The sequence below is a fragment of the Ornithorhynchus anatinus genome, chromosome 3 (assembly GCF_004115215.2).
Source record: "Ornithorhynchus anatinus isolate Pmale09 chromosome 3, mOrnAna1.pri.v4, whole genome shotgun sequence".
Lineage (NCBI taxonomy): Eukaryota > Metazoa > Chordata > Mammalia > Monotremata > Ornithorhynchidae > Ornithorhynchus > Ornithorhynchus anatinus.
The window spans coordinates 16,151,032-16,168,795 of NC_041730.1; the positions used below are offsets into that span (position 1 = coordinate 16,151,032).

Below are 17,764 nucleotides of genomic sequence, written 5' to 3' on the forward strand. Positions count from 1 at the left end.
GAGGCACAGAGAAGTGAAGTGACTTGCCCACGGTCACACAGCTGACGAGTGGCAGGGAGGGAGTCGAACGCATGACCTCTGACTCCCAAGCCCAGGCTCTTACCACCGAGCCGCGCCGCCAATCCCATCTCCTCCAGGAGCCCGTCCCCGACCGAGCCCTCGTTTCTGCAGCTCCCTCTCTCCTTTCCGCGTCACCCCCGCGCCTGGATCCGCACCCCTCGCTCAGCCCACCTGCAGCCCCAGAGCACTTAGGGAGAGAGCCGGAATGTATTTATCTATATTAATTCGTATCATTTAGACCGTAAGCTCCTTCCGGGCAGGGAGCGTGTCGACCGACCGGTCGTTACTGCCCTCTCCCAAACGCTCGGCACGGCGCTCTGCACGGAGTAAGCAGCGTGGCTCAGCGGCAACGGCCCACCGTCGGGAGTCAGAGGCGGTGGGTTCTAATCCCGGCTCCGCCGCTCGTCAGATGGGTGACTCGCTTCACTTCTCTGGGCCTCGGCTGCCTCATCTGGAAAATGGGGACGAAGACCGTGAGCCTCACGGGGGGGGGGGGGACGACCCGATGAGCCCGCACCTCTCCCGGCGCTTGAAACGGCGCTCGGCACGTGGCGCTTAACGGATGCCAACGTTATTCTTCTCCGGGCCTCGGCTGCCTCATCTGGAAAATGGGGATGAAGACCGTGAGCCCGCACCTCTCCCGGCGCTTGAAACGGCGCTCGGCACATGGCGCTTAACGGATGCCAGCGTTATTCTTCTCCGGGCCTCGGCTGCCTCACCTGTAAAATGGGGATGAAGACCGTGATTTCCCCACGGGGGACGACCCGATGACCCCGCACCTCTCCCGGCGCTTAGAACAGCGCTCGGCACAGAGTCGGCGCTTAACCAATACCGACCCTATTCTTCTCTGTGCCTCAGTTCTCTCATCTGGAAAAAGGGGGGTGAAGACCGTGAGCCTCACGTATCTCCCCCGGCGCTCAGAACGGAGCTCGGCACACAGTCGGCGCTTAACAAATTCCAACGTTTTTCTTCTCTGCGCCTCCGTTTCCCTCATCTGGAAAATGGGGAGGAGGACCGCGAGCCCCACGGGGGGACGACCCCCACGACCCCGTACCTCTCCCGGCGCTTAGAGCACACACAGCCCTTAACAAATACCAGAGAGAAACAGAGAAGCAGCGTGGCGCAGTGGAAAGAGCACGGGCCCTGGAGTCAGGGCTCATGAGTTCGAATCCCAGCTCTGCCACTTGTCAGCTGTGTGACTGTAGACGAGTCACTTAACTTCTCTGTGCCTCAGTTCCCTCATCTGGAAAATGGGGATGAAGACCGTGAGCCCCACGTGGGACAACCTGATCCCCCTGTGTCTACCCCAGCGCTTAGAACGGCGCTCGGCCACATAGTAAGCGCTTAACAGATACCGACATTATTAAATACCAACATTATTTTTGTCGGGGCCTCGGTCGCCTCGTCTGGAAAACGGGGGTGAAGACTGAGAGCCTCACGTATCTCTCCCAGCGCTTAGAAAACGGTGCTCGGCACGTAGTCGGCCCTTCCCAAGTCGATTCTATTTACTGTTACTGTTCTCGTCCGTCCGTCTCCCCCGATTAGACCGTAAATCCGTCAGAGGGCAGGGACCGTCTCTACCCGTTACCCCTCTGTCCATCCCAAGCGCTTAGTCCAGTGCTCCGCACGGAGTGAGCGCTCAATAAATACTACGGAATGAATGAATGAACGAGTACCGGCGTTATTCTTCTCGGTGCCTCAGTCTCCTCATCTGGGAAACGGGGGCGAGGCCCGAGGGCCTCCCGAGCCCGTCCGTCCCCCAGCGCGGCGAACAGCGCTCGGCGCCTGGTCCTCCTCGAAGTCGGTCCTGTTTGGGGCGGCCTTCCGTTTGGCTCCGCCGGCCTCCTCCCCGGTTTAGAGCCCGGCCCGGCCTCCCTCTCCCTCTCCCTCTCCCTCTCCGCCGCCCGGTTGTCCATTCCCAGCGCTCGGCTCAGTGTCGCGCCCACGGTCGGCGCTCCAGCAGTCCCACCCGACCAGACGCCAACCTCCCCGTTCGGGGGATAGTGTGTGTGTGTGTGTGTGTGTGTGTGAGTGTGGTTGGGGGCCGGGCAGGGAGGGGTTACGGGGCCCCTCCCCCCCCCGGGCCCCTCCCCCTCCCCGCCCCCCCGCCGCCCCCCCCCGCCGTCCCGTTCCCCCCCCCCCCCCCCCGCGCTTCCTGGCGGCTCCGCGTCCTGTTTGCGCCGCCGAGCAGCGGCCGCCCGCGACCCCCGACCTCCGACCTCCGACCCCGCCCCCACCCCCCGCCCGGGGCCGTCCCCCCCCCCCCGGCCATGGCCACGGGCCCCCCCCCCCGCCGCCGCCGCCCCGGCCTTAGGGGGCGAGGCCCGGACCCCCCCGGGGGGGGCCTGACCGATGGACGGGGCCCAGGGGCCAGGTGAGTGACGGCGGAGGGGCCGGGGGTCCCCCCGTCCCCCCAACGGAAAGTTGGCCCCCTCCACCTCGGGCTGCCCCCCTTGTGCCTCCCCACACCCCACAGTGCCCCCCTGATAATACTGGGCCCGGTCCCCCCCTCCGTCCGACCCCCCCCTCGGCGGGGACCCCCCCCCCGCCCCCCGCTTCTCGCCCGGGACCCGTCCCTCGCCTCCCGGGTCGCGGGCCCCGGGCCGGTCCCGCCGGGCCTCGGCCCTCCGCCTCGCCAGGCGGTGCCCGCCGGCCTCCGAGCGGCCCGGCCCGGGGTCCCCGCCGTCCCCCGGTGCCCCCCGCGTGGCCCCGCGCCTCCCCGGTCCGGCCCGGCCCGGCCCCGAAGCGGGGAGGCGGGCCCCGCGGCCCCCGCTCCCGGGCCCCGGCCGCTTTCGCTTCTGGCTCGCCCGGGCCGGAGGGGAGAGGAGGGTGACGGGCCGCCATCCGGGCCGCCCTCCCCCCGGTCCCTCGCTCCGGGCGTCGCCCCCCGGACGGTCCCTCCGGCCCCCGAGAGCCGGGCGGGCCGAGGACGGGGGCCCCCGGCATCCCGAGGCGTCGCCGGCGCCCTCCTCCTCCTCGTCCCCGTGGGGCCGGGGGTCGGGTCTGACCCCGTCTCGCCGCCCCCAAGGTGCCGGCCGGGCCGGGGGCCGGGAACCCCCCGACGGAGAGACCCTGGGGTCCCTGAGCCGACGGCTGCGGGTGCAGGAGGAGGAGATGGAGTTGGTGAAGGCGGCGTTGGCGGAAGCCCTGAGGAGGCTCCGGCTCCGGGAGGACGGGGGGCTCCGGGCCCTCCCCGGGGGAGCCGGCCCTCCCTCCGCCCCCCTTCGGGGTAGCCCCGGCGGAAGGTACCTCGCTCCCCCTCCCCGGCCCCCCGGCTCGCCGGCCTCGCCCCCCTCCCAGGTACCCCCGGCTCGCCGTCCTCGCCCCCCTCCCCGGCGTCCCCGGCTCGCCGTCCTCGCCCCGTCCCCCGCGTCCCCGGCTCGCCGTCCTCGCCCCGCTTCTCGGTGCCCCCGGCTCGCCGGCCCCCACCCCCCTCCCCAGTGATCCCGGCTCGTGGTCCTCGCCCCCCTCCCCCGCGCCCCCGGCTCGCCGGCCTCACCGCCCTCGCCCCGCTCCCCAGCGCCCCTGACCCACCGACTCGGCCCCCCTCCTCGGTTCCCCTGCCTCGCCGTCCTCCCCCCAACTTCTCGGCGCCCCGACTCCCCCTCCTCGCCCCATTCCCCAGCGCCCCTGCCTCGTCGCCCTCTCCCCACTCCTCGGTGCCCCCTGCCTCGCCGTCCTCACCCCCGTCCCCAACGCCCCCGGCTCCCACCTCTCCTCTCCTTCGGCTCTCCCAGTCTGCCTTCCTCTCTCGCCCCCCCCCCCCCCCACAGCCCCGAAGCGCCCCCGGGACCGTCCCCTCTTCCCAGCCCCGCCGTGGTGAGCAGAGGGACGCAGACAGAGTCGGAGCCGGAGGGCCGTCCGGCCCCTCTCCCCGGCCCGGCCGGGCTCAGCAACGGGCCCCCCGGGGGCGGCGAGGAGCAGGGGGGCGCGCCGCCATCCGAAGGAGGAGGAAGCGGCGGCGCCGGCTCCCCGGGGCCTCCCGGGGTCCTGCGCCCTCTCCAACTCCCTCGGTGTGGGGAGACGTGAGTCACTTGGGGGGAGTCGGGGGGCCGGGGGGGGGGGCGTCGGGTGGTGGGAGGGGGCGTTCCCGCAGAGAGGCCGCTTAAGCGGGGGACCCCCGTTGCGGGACAGAATCCCGAGCTCCTACTCGACCACCCGCCGTGGGGGTTCGGAGCCGGTGCCGGGAGAAGGGAAGGAGGGGAGGGACGGAGCGGGATGGAGGCGGCCCGCTGTGAGCGGGGAATGCGTCTGGTCTGTCGCGCTCTCCCGAGCGCTCAGTACAGCGCCCTGCACGCGGTAAGCGCTCGATAGACAGGACTGGACCGACTGGCAAGGACCTGAGGAAAGGTCACCCCTCCATAGGCCACGCCGGAACTCCTCCTCGTCGTCTCCCTCCGAGCGGCCGCGACAGAAACTCTCCCGGAAAGCAGCGTCGTCGGCTAATCTGCTCCTGCGGACCGGGAGCACGGAGAGGTGCGCGCCTGTGTGTGTGTGTGTGTGTCGGGGGCCGGGGGGGGGGGGGACGGCGACTCCCGTCGGCTCTCCTGGGCGGGCCCCCGACCACCCAAAAAAGCCTGAGAAAGAGCACCCTGCACCCCCCCACCCCGCCCCAACCGTCTCGTACAAATCCAGACTCACCTTTGGATGAGTGATCTCTACTTGTAAGGCCGTCACCAGCCCCGGCCTCCGCGTCTTTCTTCTCCCCTTCCCCCTCGTCCCGCTTTGTCTCTTTTCCTCGGGGATTACTCGAATTTCAAGATGGGGCCGACCTCCCTCTTGTAACTCCGCCTTCCCTCTCCCAGTCCCGTCGCGATGGTCTCGCTCTCGGCTAACCTGGCCGGAAAGAGCGTGGTCCGAGTGGATAGGGCCTGGAAGGCGGGAGGACCCGGGTTCTAGTGCCACCTGGGTGACCTTAGGCAAGTCACTTCAGATCTCGTGCCTCGGTTGCTTCGTCCGTAAAATGCGGAGTGAGACCGTGACCGGATCTGGTTGTATCCACCCCGGCGCTTGATGCGGTGATCCCCGCTTTACGGACGAAGTAACTCAGGCGCGGAGAGGTCAAGTGATTTGCCCAAGGTCGCCCGGCAGACGGGCGGCAGAGTGAGGATTAGAACCTGGGTCCCTCTGACTCCCCGGCCCCTGCTCTACCCGCTGGGCCACGCTGCCTGGTCGAGCCATAAGAGACTCCCCGCCCCTTAGCCCCTTCAACCGCCCGTCAGAAAGAGCCCCTCCTCAGTTCTCGGCCTCCTGCCCAGAGATCCCCCAACCTCCGTTCGTTCCCTCCTCTCCACAGCCGAGGTGGGAAGGATCCCGTCTCTAGTCCCGGGGGCCCCGGTTCTCGCCGGAGCAATTACAACCTGGGTAAGGAGGGGAGCGGGTGTGGGGCTGCCGGGGGGGGGGGAGGGTGGGGGGCGGGCCCCGGGGCAGAGGAGCAGGGAGGAGGGCGGGCTTCGGGTGGGGTTGTCCTAACCGCCCCCACTCGGTGACCCCGATGGGGAGACGGGGGTGGGGGCGGCGTAACGGCCCTCTCCCCGTCTCCCCCCGCAGAGGGAATCTCCGTGAAGATGTTCCTCCGCGGCCGCCCCATCACCATGTACATCCCTTCCGGCGTCCGCAGCCTCGACGAGCTGCCCAGCGGCCCACCCCCTGAGAGCCTCAGCCTCGACTGGGTGTATCCTCCTTCCTCCGGTCCTTCCCCCGGCCTCTTGGCCTCTCCTCGGACCTCGGCTTCTCTCTCCCTGCTTCCTCCTCCTCGGTCTTCATCCTCTTCCCCACCACCTCGAGGGCTCCCGTCCCCCACCTCCCAGGACCCCGGAACTCCTCCCTCTCTTCCTGTACCTACCCGCCGCCCGGAGGGATTTTATTTTTTCCCCTCCCGGCTCCTTTCGATAATAGCGTCGGTATTCGTTAAACGCTTGCTAGGTGCCGAGCGCTGTCCTGAGCGCTGGGGTAGATACGGGGTAATCGGATCGTCCCACGTGAGGCTCACAGTCTTCATCCCCATTTTACAGATGAGGTCACTGAGACACGGAGAAGTGAAGTGACTTGCCCAAAGTCACGCAGCTGACAGGTGGCGGAGCTGGGATTGGAACCCGTGACCTCTGACTCCTAAACCCGTGCTTTTTCCGCGGAGCCACGCTTTACGTCTTTTCCCGCTCTCCCAATCCCGACCCTCTCTCACAATAATGATGATGATAATCACGGTGATCCTAATAATCATGGTATTTGCTACGCCCTTCCTACGTGCCAAGCACCGTACCAGGCGCTGGGGTACATGGAAGACCGTGAGGTCGGACACAGTCCCGGTCCCACACGGGGCTCGCGGTCCAAAAAAGAGTTGAGAACAGGTTTTGCGCCTCCACGTAAGCTCGTCGTGGGCGGGGAACGGGTCTGCCAACTCTGTTTTACTGCCCTCTCCCAAGCACTTATTCATTCAGTCGTATTTACTGAGCGCTTACTGTGTGCAGAGCACTGTAGTAAGCACTTGGGAGAGTACAGTATCGTAATAAACGGACACATTCCTTGCCCAAAGTGAGGTTAGTACAGTGCTCTCCCCAGAGGAAGCTCTCAATAAACGCCACTGATGATGATTCATTTATCCGTTCCTTCGTTCCGTCGTATTTATTGAGCGCTTACTGGATGCAGAGCCCTGTACTAAGCGCTTGGGAGAGCCCAATACAGCAATAAACAGACACATTCCCCGCTCACAACGAACTTTCGGTCTAGAAGTGGGGAGACAGACACGATCTTACAGATGAGGAAACGGAGGCCCAGCGAAATGAAGAGATTCGCCCCGGGTCACCCCGCGGGCAAGTGGCGGGGCCGGGATTAGAGCTTCCGGGCGTTCCCTCTCGATCCTTCTTCCTTGACCCTGGTTCTTCGCCCTCCCAGTTACGGGTACCGGGGCCGGGACTCCCGCTCCAACCTGTTTGTGCTCCGCTCTGGGGAGGTGGTGTATTTTATTGCCTGCGTTGTGGTTCTGTATCGCCCTGGGGGAGGGCCAGGGGGGCCCGGGGGCGGCGGCCAGAGGCATTATCGGGGTCACACGGACTGTGTGCGTTGGTGAGTCTCCTGATGGACAGGATGCTGGGGGGCGGGGAGGGGGCGAATCGAGGGGGGCCGCTGTGAGGGAGAGACTCTCGGCCCGTTTAGGTAGGTGGCGGGGTTGACCCGAGCAGGAAGCGTGAGCGGAAGGAGGAAATGGCGGCGGCGGAGGAGAAAGCGGGGAGGGAGATGCGGGGGCCTGGAGGGAGAGGGGAGTTTGAGCCCCGGGGGCGGCGGCGGGAGAAAAGGGCTCTTCCGAGGTGCCACCCCGAATCACCCCACCCTCTTCCCGCCTCGCCCTCTCCTCCCTCTCCAGCCTCGCCGTCCATCCAGACGGCATCCGAGTGGCGTCGGGACAGACGGCTGGAGTGGACAAGGATGGGAAGGTGAGGTCAGACCCGAAGCCCGGCTCGGGAGAACAGGAGGGCAGCCCGAACCGGAGGGAGGAAGAGGTTAGAAGAGCTGGGGTCCCTCCTCGCCGCCGCTTGAGCGCCTCTGCCCTCTTCCCCACCAGCCTCTGCAGCCCGTCGTTCACGTCTGGGACTCAGAGACGCTGCTGAAACTGCAGGAGATTGGACTTGGAGCGTTCGAGCGGGGCGTGGGAGCCCTGGCCTTCTCTCTGGCGGTGAGTGGTACTTCCAGATCTCCCCGTGACGGCACGCGACGACCCTGGGTTGGGTGCCGGAGTAGGAGAATATAGATGATCAGCTCGGACAAGTTCCCTGTCCCACACGGGACTCACGGTCTAGGGGAAAACTGAGGCCCAGGGAGAGTCGGTGACTTGCCCAAGGTCACACAACAGACGCCTGGGATTAGAACCCGGATCTCTTGACCCCTCCCCGCCCCCAGTCCCTCGTTTTTCCCACTAGGCCATCGTGCCTCATTGCCCTAAGCCCCAATTCCTGATTTCCCTCCTCAATTCAACCCAAGGACCATTTGGCCCTAAAACCTGCACCTATGGTCATCTCGGATGCCCCATCCAGAAAGTTGAGATATCCGGGGATGAGGATTAATCAATGAATCTTACTTATTGAGCGCTTACTGTGTTCAGAGCACTACGAAGCGCTTGGGAGAGTACGCCAGAACGCTATAACAGGCACATTCCCTGCCCACAGCAAGCTTACTATATATATATATATACGCACACATATATGCATACATATGTATATATATATATATATATATTTGTTTGCTTCTCACCCTCTCCCAGTCCCCATCTGTCTCGGGGTTTTTGAGTGCTGCTGCTATTATGGTATTTGTTAGGCGATTACTATATTTCCAGCACTGTTGTAAGCGCTGGCGTAGATACAGGTCAATCGGGCCGTACACGGGCCCTGTCCCACATGGGACCGACTGCCCAAGCAGGAGGGAGAACAGGTATCGAATCCTCATTTTCCAGATGAGGTAACCGAGGCCCAGAGAAGCAAAGTGACTTGCCCGAGGTGACAGAGCGGGCAGGCGGCGGAGGTGGGCTGAGAATCCAGGCCGTCTGACTCTCGGGCCCAGGTTCTTCCCTCGAGACCGCAGCGCTTCTCTCCGCGCCGGGAGAGGAGGGTACCCGCGACCCCTTCCTTCCTGACTCTCGGTGACCTCTGACCCCCAGGATCACGGCGCCTTCCTGTGTGTGGTTGACGACTCCAACGAACACATGCTCTCAGTCTGGGACTGCGGCCGGGGCACCAAATTGGCCGAGATCAAGGTGAGGGGCCGAGGTCTCTCTGGTCAACGGATCCGGATCGGAGGAGGGCCCGGGGCAGAGTTCGAGCCCGCAACTCATACCGACACTGAGAGGCGGAGAGGGGAGAGGGAGGGGCGACCCTGGGCCGGGGTGAGGGAGCGCCTTGGGGGTCAGATGGGGTCGTGGAGAGGGAGCCCCGAGGCTGGGGTAGGGGCTGGGTCGAAGGGGACCCGGGTCTCCTTCGAAGGTGAAATGCTTAGGAGCATCGTGAGAAGCGGCGTGGCCGAATGGTTAGCGCAGCGGCCTGGGAGTCGGAAGGACCTGGGTTCTAATCCCCGCTCCGACCTTGGGCGAGTCACTTCACTTCCCTCAGTTACCTCATCTGTAAAATGGGGGTGAAGACTGTGAGCCCCGTGGGGGACAGGGAGGCACCGTGTCCAGCCCGATTTGCTAATATCCATCCCCGGGCTTAGTACGGTATAGGCACGTAGTAAGCGCTTACCAGACACCGTGATTATTAAGCTTTGGGAGGATTTTTTTTTTTTTTTAAATGTATCTGTTAAAGTGCCGACACATAGTAAGAGCTTAACAGATACCAAGTATTATTATACTTAGGGGGGATTTTTTTTTTTTCAATGGTATTCATTAAGCACCTACGTGTGAAGCACTGCGCCAAGCTAATCGGGTCAGACCCAGTCCCCGTCCCACACAGGACTCCCGTCGTCATCCCCATTTTACCGATGAGGAGATTGAGGCCCAGCGAAGTGACTTGCCCGGGGTCACGCAGCTGACGGGCGGCGGTGTCGGGATGAGAATCCGGGTCCCTCCGACTCCCGGGCCCGTGCTCTCTCCTCTAGGCCGCGCCGCTTCCCTAGGCCGGAGGGGAGGATCCAGGCCGGAGGGAGACGTGTCGGGCCATTCGACCCCTTGATTTTCCCCACAGAGCACAAACGATTCCGTGTTGGCCGTGGGGTTCAGCCCCCGGGACAGCAGCTGCATTGTCACCAGCGGGAAATCCCACGTCCACTTCTGGAGCTGGAGCGGCGGAGGAGGGGCCACGGGGAACGGGGGCCTCAGCCGGAAACAGGGCGTCTTTGGGGTGAGACGGGCGTCGAGGGGGGCAGGTGGAACGGGCCGGGGCGTCCAGGGCCCTCCCGCGAGCGTGGCGACCTCTCCCGAGCCCTTAGCGGGGTGCTCCGCGCGCAGTAAGCGCTCGTTAAATACGAACGAGTGCCGAAACAGGACGTCCACGTTCGCTGCCCGACCCTCACCTCCTCTGGGGACGCTGCTCGCTGCGTCCCGAGAGCTGAGGGAGAAGTTCAACCCCCGGCCTCACGTTTACCCCCTCGCCTCTCCTCCCCTCCCCACCGGCCCTCGACCGCTAACCTTCCCCGCTCTGATCCGTAGAAATACAAGAAGCCCAAATTCATCCCCTGCTTTGTGTTCCTCCCTGATGGGGATATCCTAACTGGGGACTCGGAAGGGAACATCCTCACCTGGGGGAGGAGCCTAGCTGACCCCAGGACCCCGGGGAGGGGCGGGGCCAAAGGTAGGTGGCTCAGGGCTCCCCAGAGAGGCTAATGCCCCCGGGAATTAGGACTCGCCTAGGTCGGGAGGGGAGGGATGGGGCGATGCGAAGATACCCCGTGGGGGGCTAGTATGGGAGCCAGCGCGGTGCTAGACGGTGGGGGGGGGGGGTTTCAGATCCCCGCCGAGGACCGTCTCCGTCCCCATCCCCCCCCGACCCCTCATCGGCGCTAAAACATACGCCCCCTCGGGAGAGTAGACGGGGGGCGGCCGCACCCGGGGTGCCCCCGGTCTGGGCTCAGGCTCCCCCTCCTCTCCCCTCGGGCCCGCCTCTCCGTGATCTCCCCGATGACCGTGTCCGCCCCGTCTCCTCCTCCCCCTCCCCGCCGGCCAGAGACGTTCGGGATCGTGGCTCAGACCCGGGCCCACGAGGGCTCCATCTTCGCCCTGAGCGTCCTGCGAGACGGCACGGTGCTGAGCGGGGGCGGCCGGGACAGGCGACTGGTGCAGTGGGGCCCGGGGCTCGTCGCCCTCCAGGAGGCCGAGGTGAGGGCCGGGCCGAGGCGGGGAAGGAAGTGGCCAGGAGGGCTGAGGTGAGAGCGGAGGAGGTGTCACGAGAGGCCCGAGCCCCGCTTTCCGCCCACGAGGAGCTCAGAGGAGCGTCGCGGCCTAGCGGAAAGAGCCCGGGCCTGGGAGTCAGGGGACCTCAGTTCTAATCCCTACTCCGCACTCATTCATTCATTCAATAGTATTTATTGAGCGCTTACTATGTGCAGAGCACTGGACTAAGCGCTTGGAATGTACAAATCGGCAACTCGTCGGCTGCGTGACCTCGGGCAAGTCGCTTAACCTCTCTGAGCCGCAGTCTCCTCGTCTGTAAAACGGGGGTGAAGGCTGTGAGCCCCCCGTGGGACGGGGACGGCGTCCAACCCGATTCTCTCCTAGGGACCCCGGCGCTTAGTACGGCGCCCGGCACGTAGCTAGCGCTTAACTAATACCGCAGTTATCGTTTTTGCACTCCCGGGGGGGGGGGGGGGCGGGCGGGCCTAAAGGTATTTACCGTCGGGGTCATCGGAAGAAGTAATTGACCGCAGGGCCGGTCGGACATCTCTCCCCAGGGGCCGAGGGAGGGGGGACCCGCAGACGGGTCAGCGCTGGAGGTGGGAGTTGCCGCGCCTCGGGGCGTTCGGAGTCTGGAGGGGAAGGGAAACGGGGAGCTGAGGGAACAGGTTGGGCGGGTCGGCGCGGGTTCAGCCCCGACTCCTCAACCCGTCCAGATCCCGGAGCTGTTTGGGGCCGTCCGGGCCATCGCCGAGGGACCGGGCTCGGAGCTCCTGGTGGGGACCACCAGGAACGCGCTGCTGAGGGGCCATCTGGCCCGGGGCTTCTCTCCCGTCATCCAGGTCCGGGGCGGGGGCCGGGCGGGACCGGGCTTGGGAAGGACCGGGGCTGGGGAGGGGGCGGGGGAGGAGGTTGGACCGGCTCCTTCTTTCCCGCCCCGAGCAGGGTCATACGGATGAGCTGTGGGGACTGTGCACGCACCCCTCCCAGAACCGTTTCCTCACGTGCGGCCATGACCGGCAGCTGTGCCTTTGGGATGGGGAGCGCCACGCTCTCGCCTGGAGCCTCGACCTCAAGGTGCCGCCGCCGCCGCCTTCCACTCTGTTTCCTCTTTGCCCCGCCGTTCTTGAGGTCCCCTCGTTTGGCCCTATCCCTCCCCCCACACCCCCGACACACTCGATCAACCAACCGTATCTCCTGACCGCTTAACTGTGTGCAGGGTACCGTACTAAGCGCTTGGGAGCGTTCCGCGTGACTGTCGTACAGTACAAGAGTACGCCGTTGGGTCGGCAGACGTGCTCCCTGCCCACAAGGAGCTTACGGTTGTTCACTCTCTTTCTCCTTTGGATTTGGGGATCGATTGGCCCGGGTCGGGGGAATGTCTGGGGTAATGAGAGAAGCAGCGTGGATAGAGCACGGGCCGGGGAGTCGGAAAGACCTGGGTTCTAATGCCGGCTCAGACGCTCGTCGGCTGGGCGACTCTGGGCAAGTCACTTCACTTCTCTGGGGCTCTCGGTTCCCTCCTCTGTAAAATGGAGGGTAGGACCGGAAGCCCCGTGGGGGGACACGGATTGTGTCCGGCTCGATTGGCCTGGGTCTACCCCACTGCTTTGAACGGTGCCTAGCACATGGCAAGCCTCTGTAAGCTCGTCATGGGCAGGGACCATTGGTGCCAATTCTTTTGCACTGTACTCTCAAGCCCTTAGTACAGTGCTCTGCACATAGCAAACGCTCGATGATTGATTAATAGATACTGTTAAAACAAAAAAAAAAACCTAGGGTCTTCCCCCAGCTCCTTGCTCTCCCAAATATTCCTCCTCTCTACTAGGAGACGGGTCTGTGTGCTGATTTCCACCCCAGTGGGGCAGTTGTAGCTGTGGGTCTGAGCACTGGCAGGTAAGAAGGGCAATTAGAGGATCAAGGGTGGGAACGGGGTGCGGAGGGGAGGGAGAGGGAGGAAGAGGAGGAGGAAGTGGCCGTGATTGTGCCGAGGCGAAGAATCAACCGACCGATCGACATCGGCGGTATTTACCGAGCACTTACGGGGTGCAGAGCACCGGGAAGGCACGGGACGATGGAGTTGGTAGACGGGAGCCCTGCCCACAAGGACCTTACAGTCTATGGGGGGAGTCGGACGTCGCAACAGATTACAGCCCGGGAAAATAGAGTATAAGGAGCCGTGCGGAGACGGGGCTGGGGTGTCACGGTGCTTAAGAGAAGCAGCCTGGCGCAGTGGAGAGGGCACAGGCCCGGGAGTCAGAACGTCATGGATTCTAATCCCGGCTCCCTCGCTTGTCTGCCGTGGGACCCCGGGCAAGTCACTTCACTTCTCGGTGCCTCAGTTCCCTCATCTGCAAAATGGGGACTGAGACGGTGAGCCTCACGGGGGACAGCGAGCGTGTCCGACTTGATTTGCTCGTATCCCCCCCAGTGTTTAGTACAGTGTCCGCCACATAGTGAGCGCTCGCCAGATACCATAACAATCATTATTATTCTTATTGAGGGGTTCGTGGCCAACGCGTAGACGCCGCGGAGGGGAGGGCGGGGCTGGGAAAGGAGGGCTTAGCTCGGAAGGCCTCTTGGAGGAGGTGGGATTTTAGGAGGGTTTTGAAGGTGGGGAGAGCGATGGACTGTCGGAGATGAAACGGGGTGCGGGGGGGGGGGGGGCGGCATTCCAGGCCCGAGGGAGGACGCGGGCAAGGGGGCGGCGGCGGGACGGACGAGGCGGAGGGACGGAGAGCGGGTCGACAGTCCAGGAGGGAAGCGGGCGGATTGGGTCGTGGCACTCCCCGCTCCTTTCTAGATGGCTGGTCCTGGACACGGAAACCCGGGAGGTGGTGTCGGATTTTACCGACGGCAACGAGCAGCTCTCGGTCGTTAGGTACAGCCCAGGTGAGAGCCCCTCCGTCCATGTTCACCCTTCATCTCCTCGCCCAGCTTTCTTCTCCGCGCCCGCTCACCCGTCCCCGACCCTCTCCTTTCCGCCCCCTTCAGATGGAGCCTATCTGGCTGTCGGTTCCCATGACAACATGATCTACATCTACAGCGTGTCCAGCGACGGGGCCAAGTCCAGCCGTTTTGGCCGCTGCGTGGTAAGGGTGAGGGGGAACCGAGGAAGCGCCCCTCGGCGAGGTCGGGCGGGGGGGCGGGGGGTTTGCCGGAGGCGCCTCTTCTCCCTTCCTTCTCTCTCTCCCCAGGGTCATTCCAGTTTCATCACCCACCTGGACTGGTCCAAGGATGGGAATTTCATCATGTCCAACTCCGGCGACTACGAGATCCTCTACTGTGAGGGCGGGTCCATAGGGGTGGGGCTCGGGAAGGCGGGAATCACCGGGAGGGTGGGGAGGTGGGCCACCGGGGGCGGGGGTGATGGAGGGTGGCGCTCTGCCGGGAAAGGCTCAGCTACGCGTGGGAAGATCGGGGGCGGCGAGGGGGGATGGAGGGAGGGAGTTGCAGAGGAGAAGGCCCTTTCAACAGCAGAGAGGTGGGAGGAGAGAAGAGGAGCCTGATGAGAGACACGGGGAGGAGCAGTCGCAGAGCCCGGGTCTGGGAGTCAGAGGGACCCGGGTGCTAATCCCGGCTCTGCCGCTTGTTCGCCGGGTGGCCTGGGGCAAGTCACTTCAGCCCTCTGGGCCTCAGTGACCTCTGCTGCAAAATGAGGATGGCGATGAGGCGCCCCGTGTGGGACGGGGACTGCGTCCAACCCGATCTGCTTGTATCCACCCCGGCGAGCGCTTAGAACGGTGGCATGTAGGAAGCGCTTCCCAAGTGCCACAGTTACTATCCTTACCGCGGAGGTCCTCACCTGGGGATAAAGAGACACGGGGAGTCACGGGGAGCTAGGAGAGAGGTTCTGGGTCCAAGACCCTTTCTTTTTCCCCCTCCCTCGCTCCCTCGGTCTCCCATTGCTCCTGGGTGCTTGGCTGAGGAGACAGGCCTGATGCCCTGGGTTGGGATCCCTCTGTCCCAGGGGACGTGTCTGGGGGCTGCAAGCTGCTGCGGAACCGGTACGAGAGCCGGGACCGGGAGTGGGCCACCTACACCTGCGTCCTGGGTTTCCACGTCTACGGTGAGCTCCGCCCCGGGGGAACGCGGGCCCTGCCGCCCACCTGGGGTACCCTGGCGCACGGAGGAACGGGGCGGGGGGAACCGGCGTGACCTAGCGGATGGAGCAGGGGCCTGGGACTCAGGTGGTCACGGCTTCTCATCCCTGCCCCGCCACTTTGTCTACTGCGTGACCTTGGGCCGGTCATTTCACTTCTCTGGGCCTCAGTCACCTCATTCATCCGGTCAGTCGTATTTATTGAGCGCTTACCGTGTGCAGAACGCCGTACTGAGGGCTGGGGAAAGTACGGTACAACAATAAACGGTGACGTGCCCTGCCCACAAGGAGCTTACAGGGCGGGGAGAGAGACATCAATTCAAATAAAATGGGGATTGAGACGCCGAGCCCCAGGTGGGAGGGGGACCGTGTCCCACCCGATCTGCCTGTATCCATCCCGGCGCTCAGCATAGCGCCTGGCACATAGTAAGCACTTCACAGATACTATACGATGATGATGATGATGATGGTCAGGGCCCCGGGGGAGCCGCCGAGCACGTTGTGCACGGCCTTAGTATGACAACAATTGAGCCATTGAGGTTCAGGCAGGGGTCTGGGAATGCCGGAAGTGTTTGGGAAACACTTGCAGCGTTGGGAATGTGGTGGGCCCGGGAATGTCAGGAAACAATGAAAGCATTGGGGACGGGGGTGGTGGAGGGAATCTTGCCCCCGGGGACCACGGAGCAGGACCAGGAGGGGCCGACTGAGCCGGGCCCCTCCCCGCCCTTGCCAGGTGTGTGGCCGGATGGCTCGGACGGGACAGATATCAACTCTCTGTGCCGCTCCCACAACGAAAGGGTGGTGGCTGTAGCTGACGACTTCTGCAAGGTGCACCTGTTCCTCTACCCATGTGCTCGGGCCAAGGTGAGGGCATGGGTGGGCATAGGCCAGAGCTCGTCGGGATGGGCGCGGGGAGCGAGGTGAGAGGGAGAGATGGGGCAGGCCGGCTGGACCTGGGAAGTCAGTAGGGATCGGTGCGCAGAGGGAGGGGGTCTCGGGGCAGGCGGACGGGTTTCCCAGAGCCGCAGAAGACCCAAGGAGCCGGTCGATCGTCTTTGCTGAGCGCCTGGCAGAATACAACGCAATACAACAATAAGCAGGCACGTTCCCTGCCCGCAACGAGTTTACAGTCTAGAGGGGGAGGATGGGAGGCAGCTCTGTGATCGGTGATGGCCTCCTCCCCCTTTTGCTGTTCTCTCCCTCCCCCTCAGTCCTGCTGATGGTCTTTGCCCTCCCGCAGGCCCCTGTTCATTCATTCAGTCCTATTTATTGAGCGCTTACTGTGGGCTCTGAGTGACTCTGTGGGCGTGTGCGCGTGGCGCGTGCCCGTGTACTAAGCGCTTGGGAGAGTACTCTGTGATCTTGGGCAAGTCATTTTCACTTCGCTATGCCTCAGTTCCCTCATTTGGAAAATGGGGATTAAAACGGTGAGCCCCGCGTGGGACCACCTCATTACCTTGTATCTACCCCAGTGCTTCAAACGGTGCTTGGCGCATAGTAAGCGCTTAATAACAGCTAGCATATTATGATGAAGATGCCAGGGCGGGTGGGCAGGCGCTGCGGTTCTCCCAAACCTGGCTTCCTTTAGTCTAGGTCCTTTCTTCTCAGCTCCCCGGGTGACTCGTGCCGTGTCGTACCTTCCAAGCGCCTAGTACGGTGCCCTGCACATAGTAAGCGCTCAATAAATACGATCGAATGAACAATAAGCAGGCACGGGCCCTGCCCCCGACGAGCTTACAGTCTAGAGGGGGAGGAGGGGAGGCGGCTTTGAGATGAGCGATGCCGGCCTTCCCTGTTTCTTTCCTTCCTCTCCTTTCCCGCCGCCCACCCGAGTCCCGCCGATGGTCTCTGCCCCCCCCCCCGCAGGCCCCAAGCCACGTGTACGGAGGCCACGGCAGCCACGTGACCAGCGTCCGGTTCACTCACGACGACTCCCACCTCATCTCGCTGGGAGGAAAGGATGCGAGCATCTTCCAGTGGCGTATGCTGGGCGGAGGGGCCCCTGGGCCCGTCCCTCCTCCTACCCCTTCTCGCACCCCGTCCCTCTCTCCCGCTTCCTCGCTGGATGCCTGACTCCCCACCCCTTGCCGGCTGGGACGGCCTGGCCCCGACGGGCGATCTCTCTCTCCCTCGCTCCGGTTCCTCCGCCCGGACGACCTCTTCCCCCTCTCCCCACTTCGTTACATTCCACGCGTCTCCACCTTCGCGGAAGGTGTTCCGTTGTACAGGACCGGGGCCGAGTCGCGGGGGGACAACCTTCGCTCTCCCCCGCCAACCCCCGATTCCCCTGCCGAGGGGCAATAAACCGAGAGCAAAGTCCCCGTGACTTCCGTCTCCTTCGGTGGGAGGGTCGGAGGGCCCGAGGGCCCGGCGGGCGAGGGCTGCCGGGGGAGTCGGGGGTGACCGTCCGGCTCGGGGACCAGGGGGATGGAGTCGTTCCTCCTTTCGTTCACTCGATCGTGTCGACGGAGCGCTTCCTAGGTGCGGGGCACTGTGCCCAGCGCTTGGGACGGACAGGTCGGCAACAGATCGAGGGCCATCCCCGCCCGACGAGGGGCTCACGGTCTCAATGGAGGTTGTGGGGTGGGAGGAAGAGGAAGCTGAAGTTTGGCCAAGCAGAGGGGAGGCGAAGGGAACCCGCTGGGGTCGGTGGGGAAAATCGCCGTAAACGGTCGGCGGGGCCACGTGCGAGGCCGCGGTAGGGTTCCTTCCTGGAGAGGGAAGGGTTAATTCCCTCCCCCATCCACCGTTTTCCCTCCCTCCCTCCCTCCTTCCCGAGGAGCGTTCGG

At 64.3% G+C, this 17,764-nt stretch overlaps 1 protein-coding gene and 1 long non-coding RNA gene across 2 annotated transcripts; one reads left to right on the top strand and one right to left on the bottom strand.

The window, feature by feature from the left end:
• Positions 1–744: 744 nt before the first annotated feature.
• LOC114810155 lies at positions 745–4,872 on the bottom strand. Its single transcript, XR_003757878.1, has 4 exons — positions 4,702–4,872; positions 4,401–4,513; positions 1,737–1,867; positions 745–779 (listed from the first exon to the last, which is right to left on the bottom strand). It is a non-coding gene; the product is annotated as an uncharacterized LOC114810155 (long non-coding RNA).
• Positions 2,353–17,294, top strand: EML3 (EMAP like 3). Its single transcript, XM_029060371.1, has 22 exons — positions 2,353–2,434; positions 3,089–3,305; positions 3,834–4,085; positions 4,426–4,536; positions 5,357–5,424; positions 5,611–5,734; positions 6,955–7,125; positions 7,424–7,493; positions 7,622–7,732; positions 8,711–8,806; positions 9,729–9,884; positions 10,193–10,334; positions 10,707–10,858; positions 11,590–11,715; positions 11,819–11,950; positions 12,702–12,769; positions 13,677–13,765; positions 13,868–13,965; positions 14,071–14,158; positions 14,844–14,942; positions 15,709–15,839; positions 16,842–17,294. The coding sequence occupies exons 1-22, from the start codon at positions 2,413–2,415 to the stop codon at positions 17,046–17,048; spliced, it is 2,730 nt and encodes a 909-aa protein (XP_028916204.1). The 5' UTR covers positions 2,353–2,412; the 3' UTR covers positions 17,049–17,294.
• The last annotated feature ends 470 nt before the right edge of the window (positions 17,295–17,764 follow it).

Coding starts and splice junctions, on each gene's coding strand:
- EML3 (XM_029060371.1), top strand. CDS start 2,413: ATGGACGGGGCCCAGGGGCCAG. Junction 7,733..8,710: donor CCCTGGCCTTCTCTCTGGCG/GTGAGTGGTACT, acceptor TCTGACCCCCAG/GATCACGGCGCCTTCCTGTG. Junction 12,770..13,676: donor GTGGGTCTGAGCACTGGCAG/GTAAGAAGGGCA, acceptor GCTCCTTTCTAG/ATGGCTGGTCCTGGACACGG.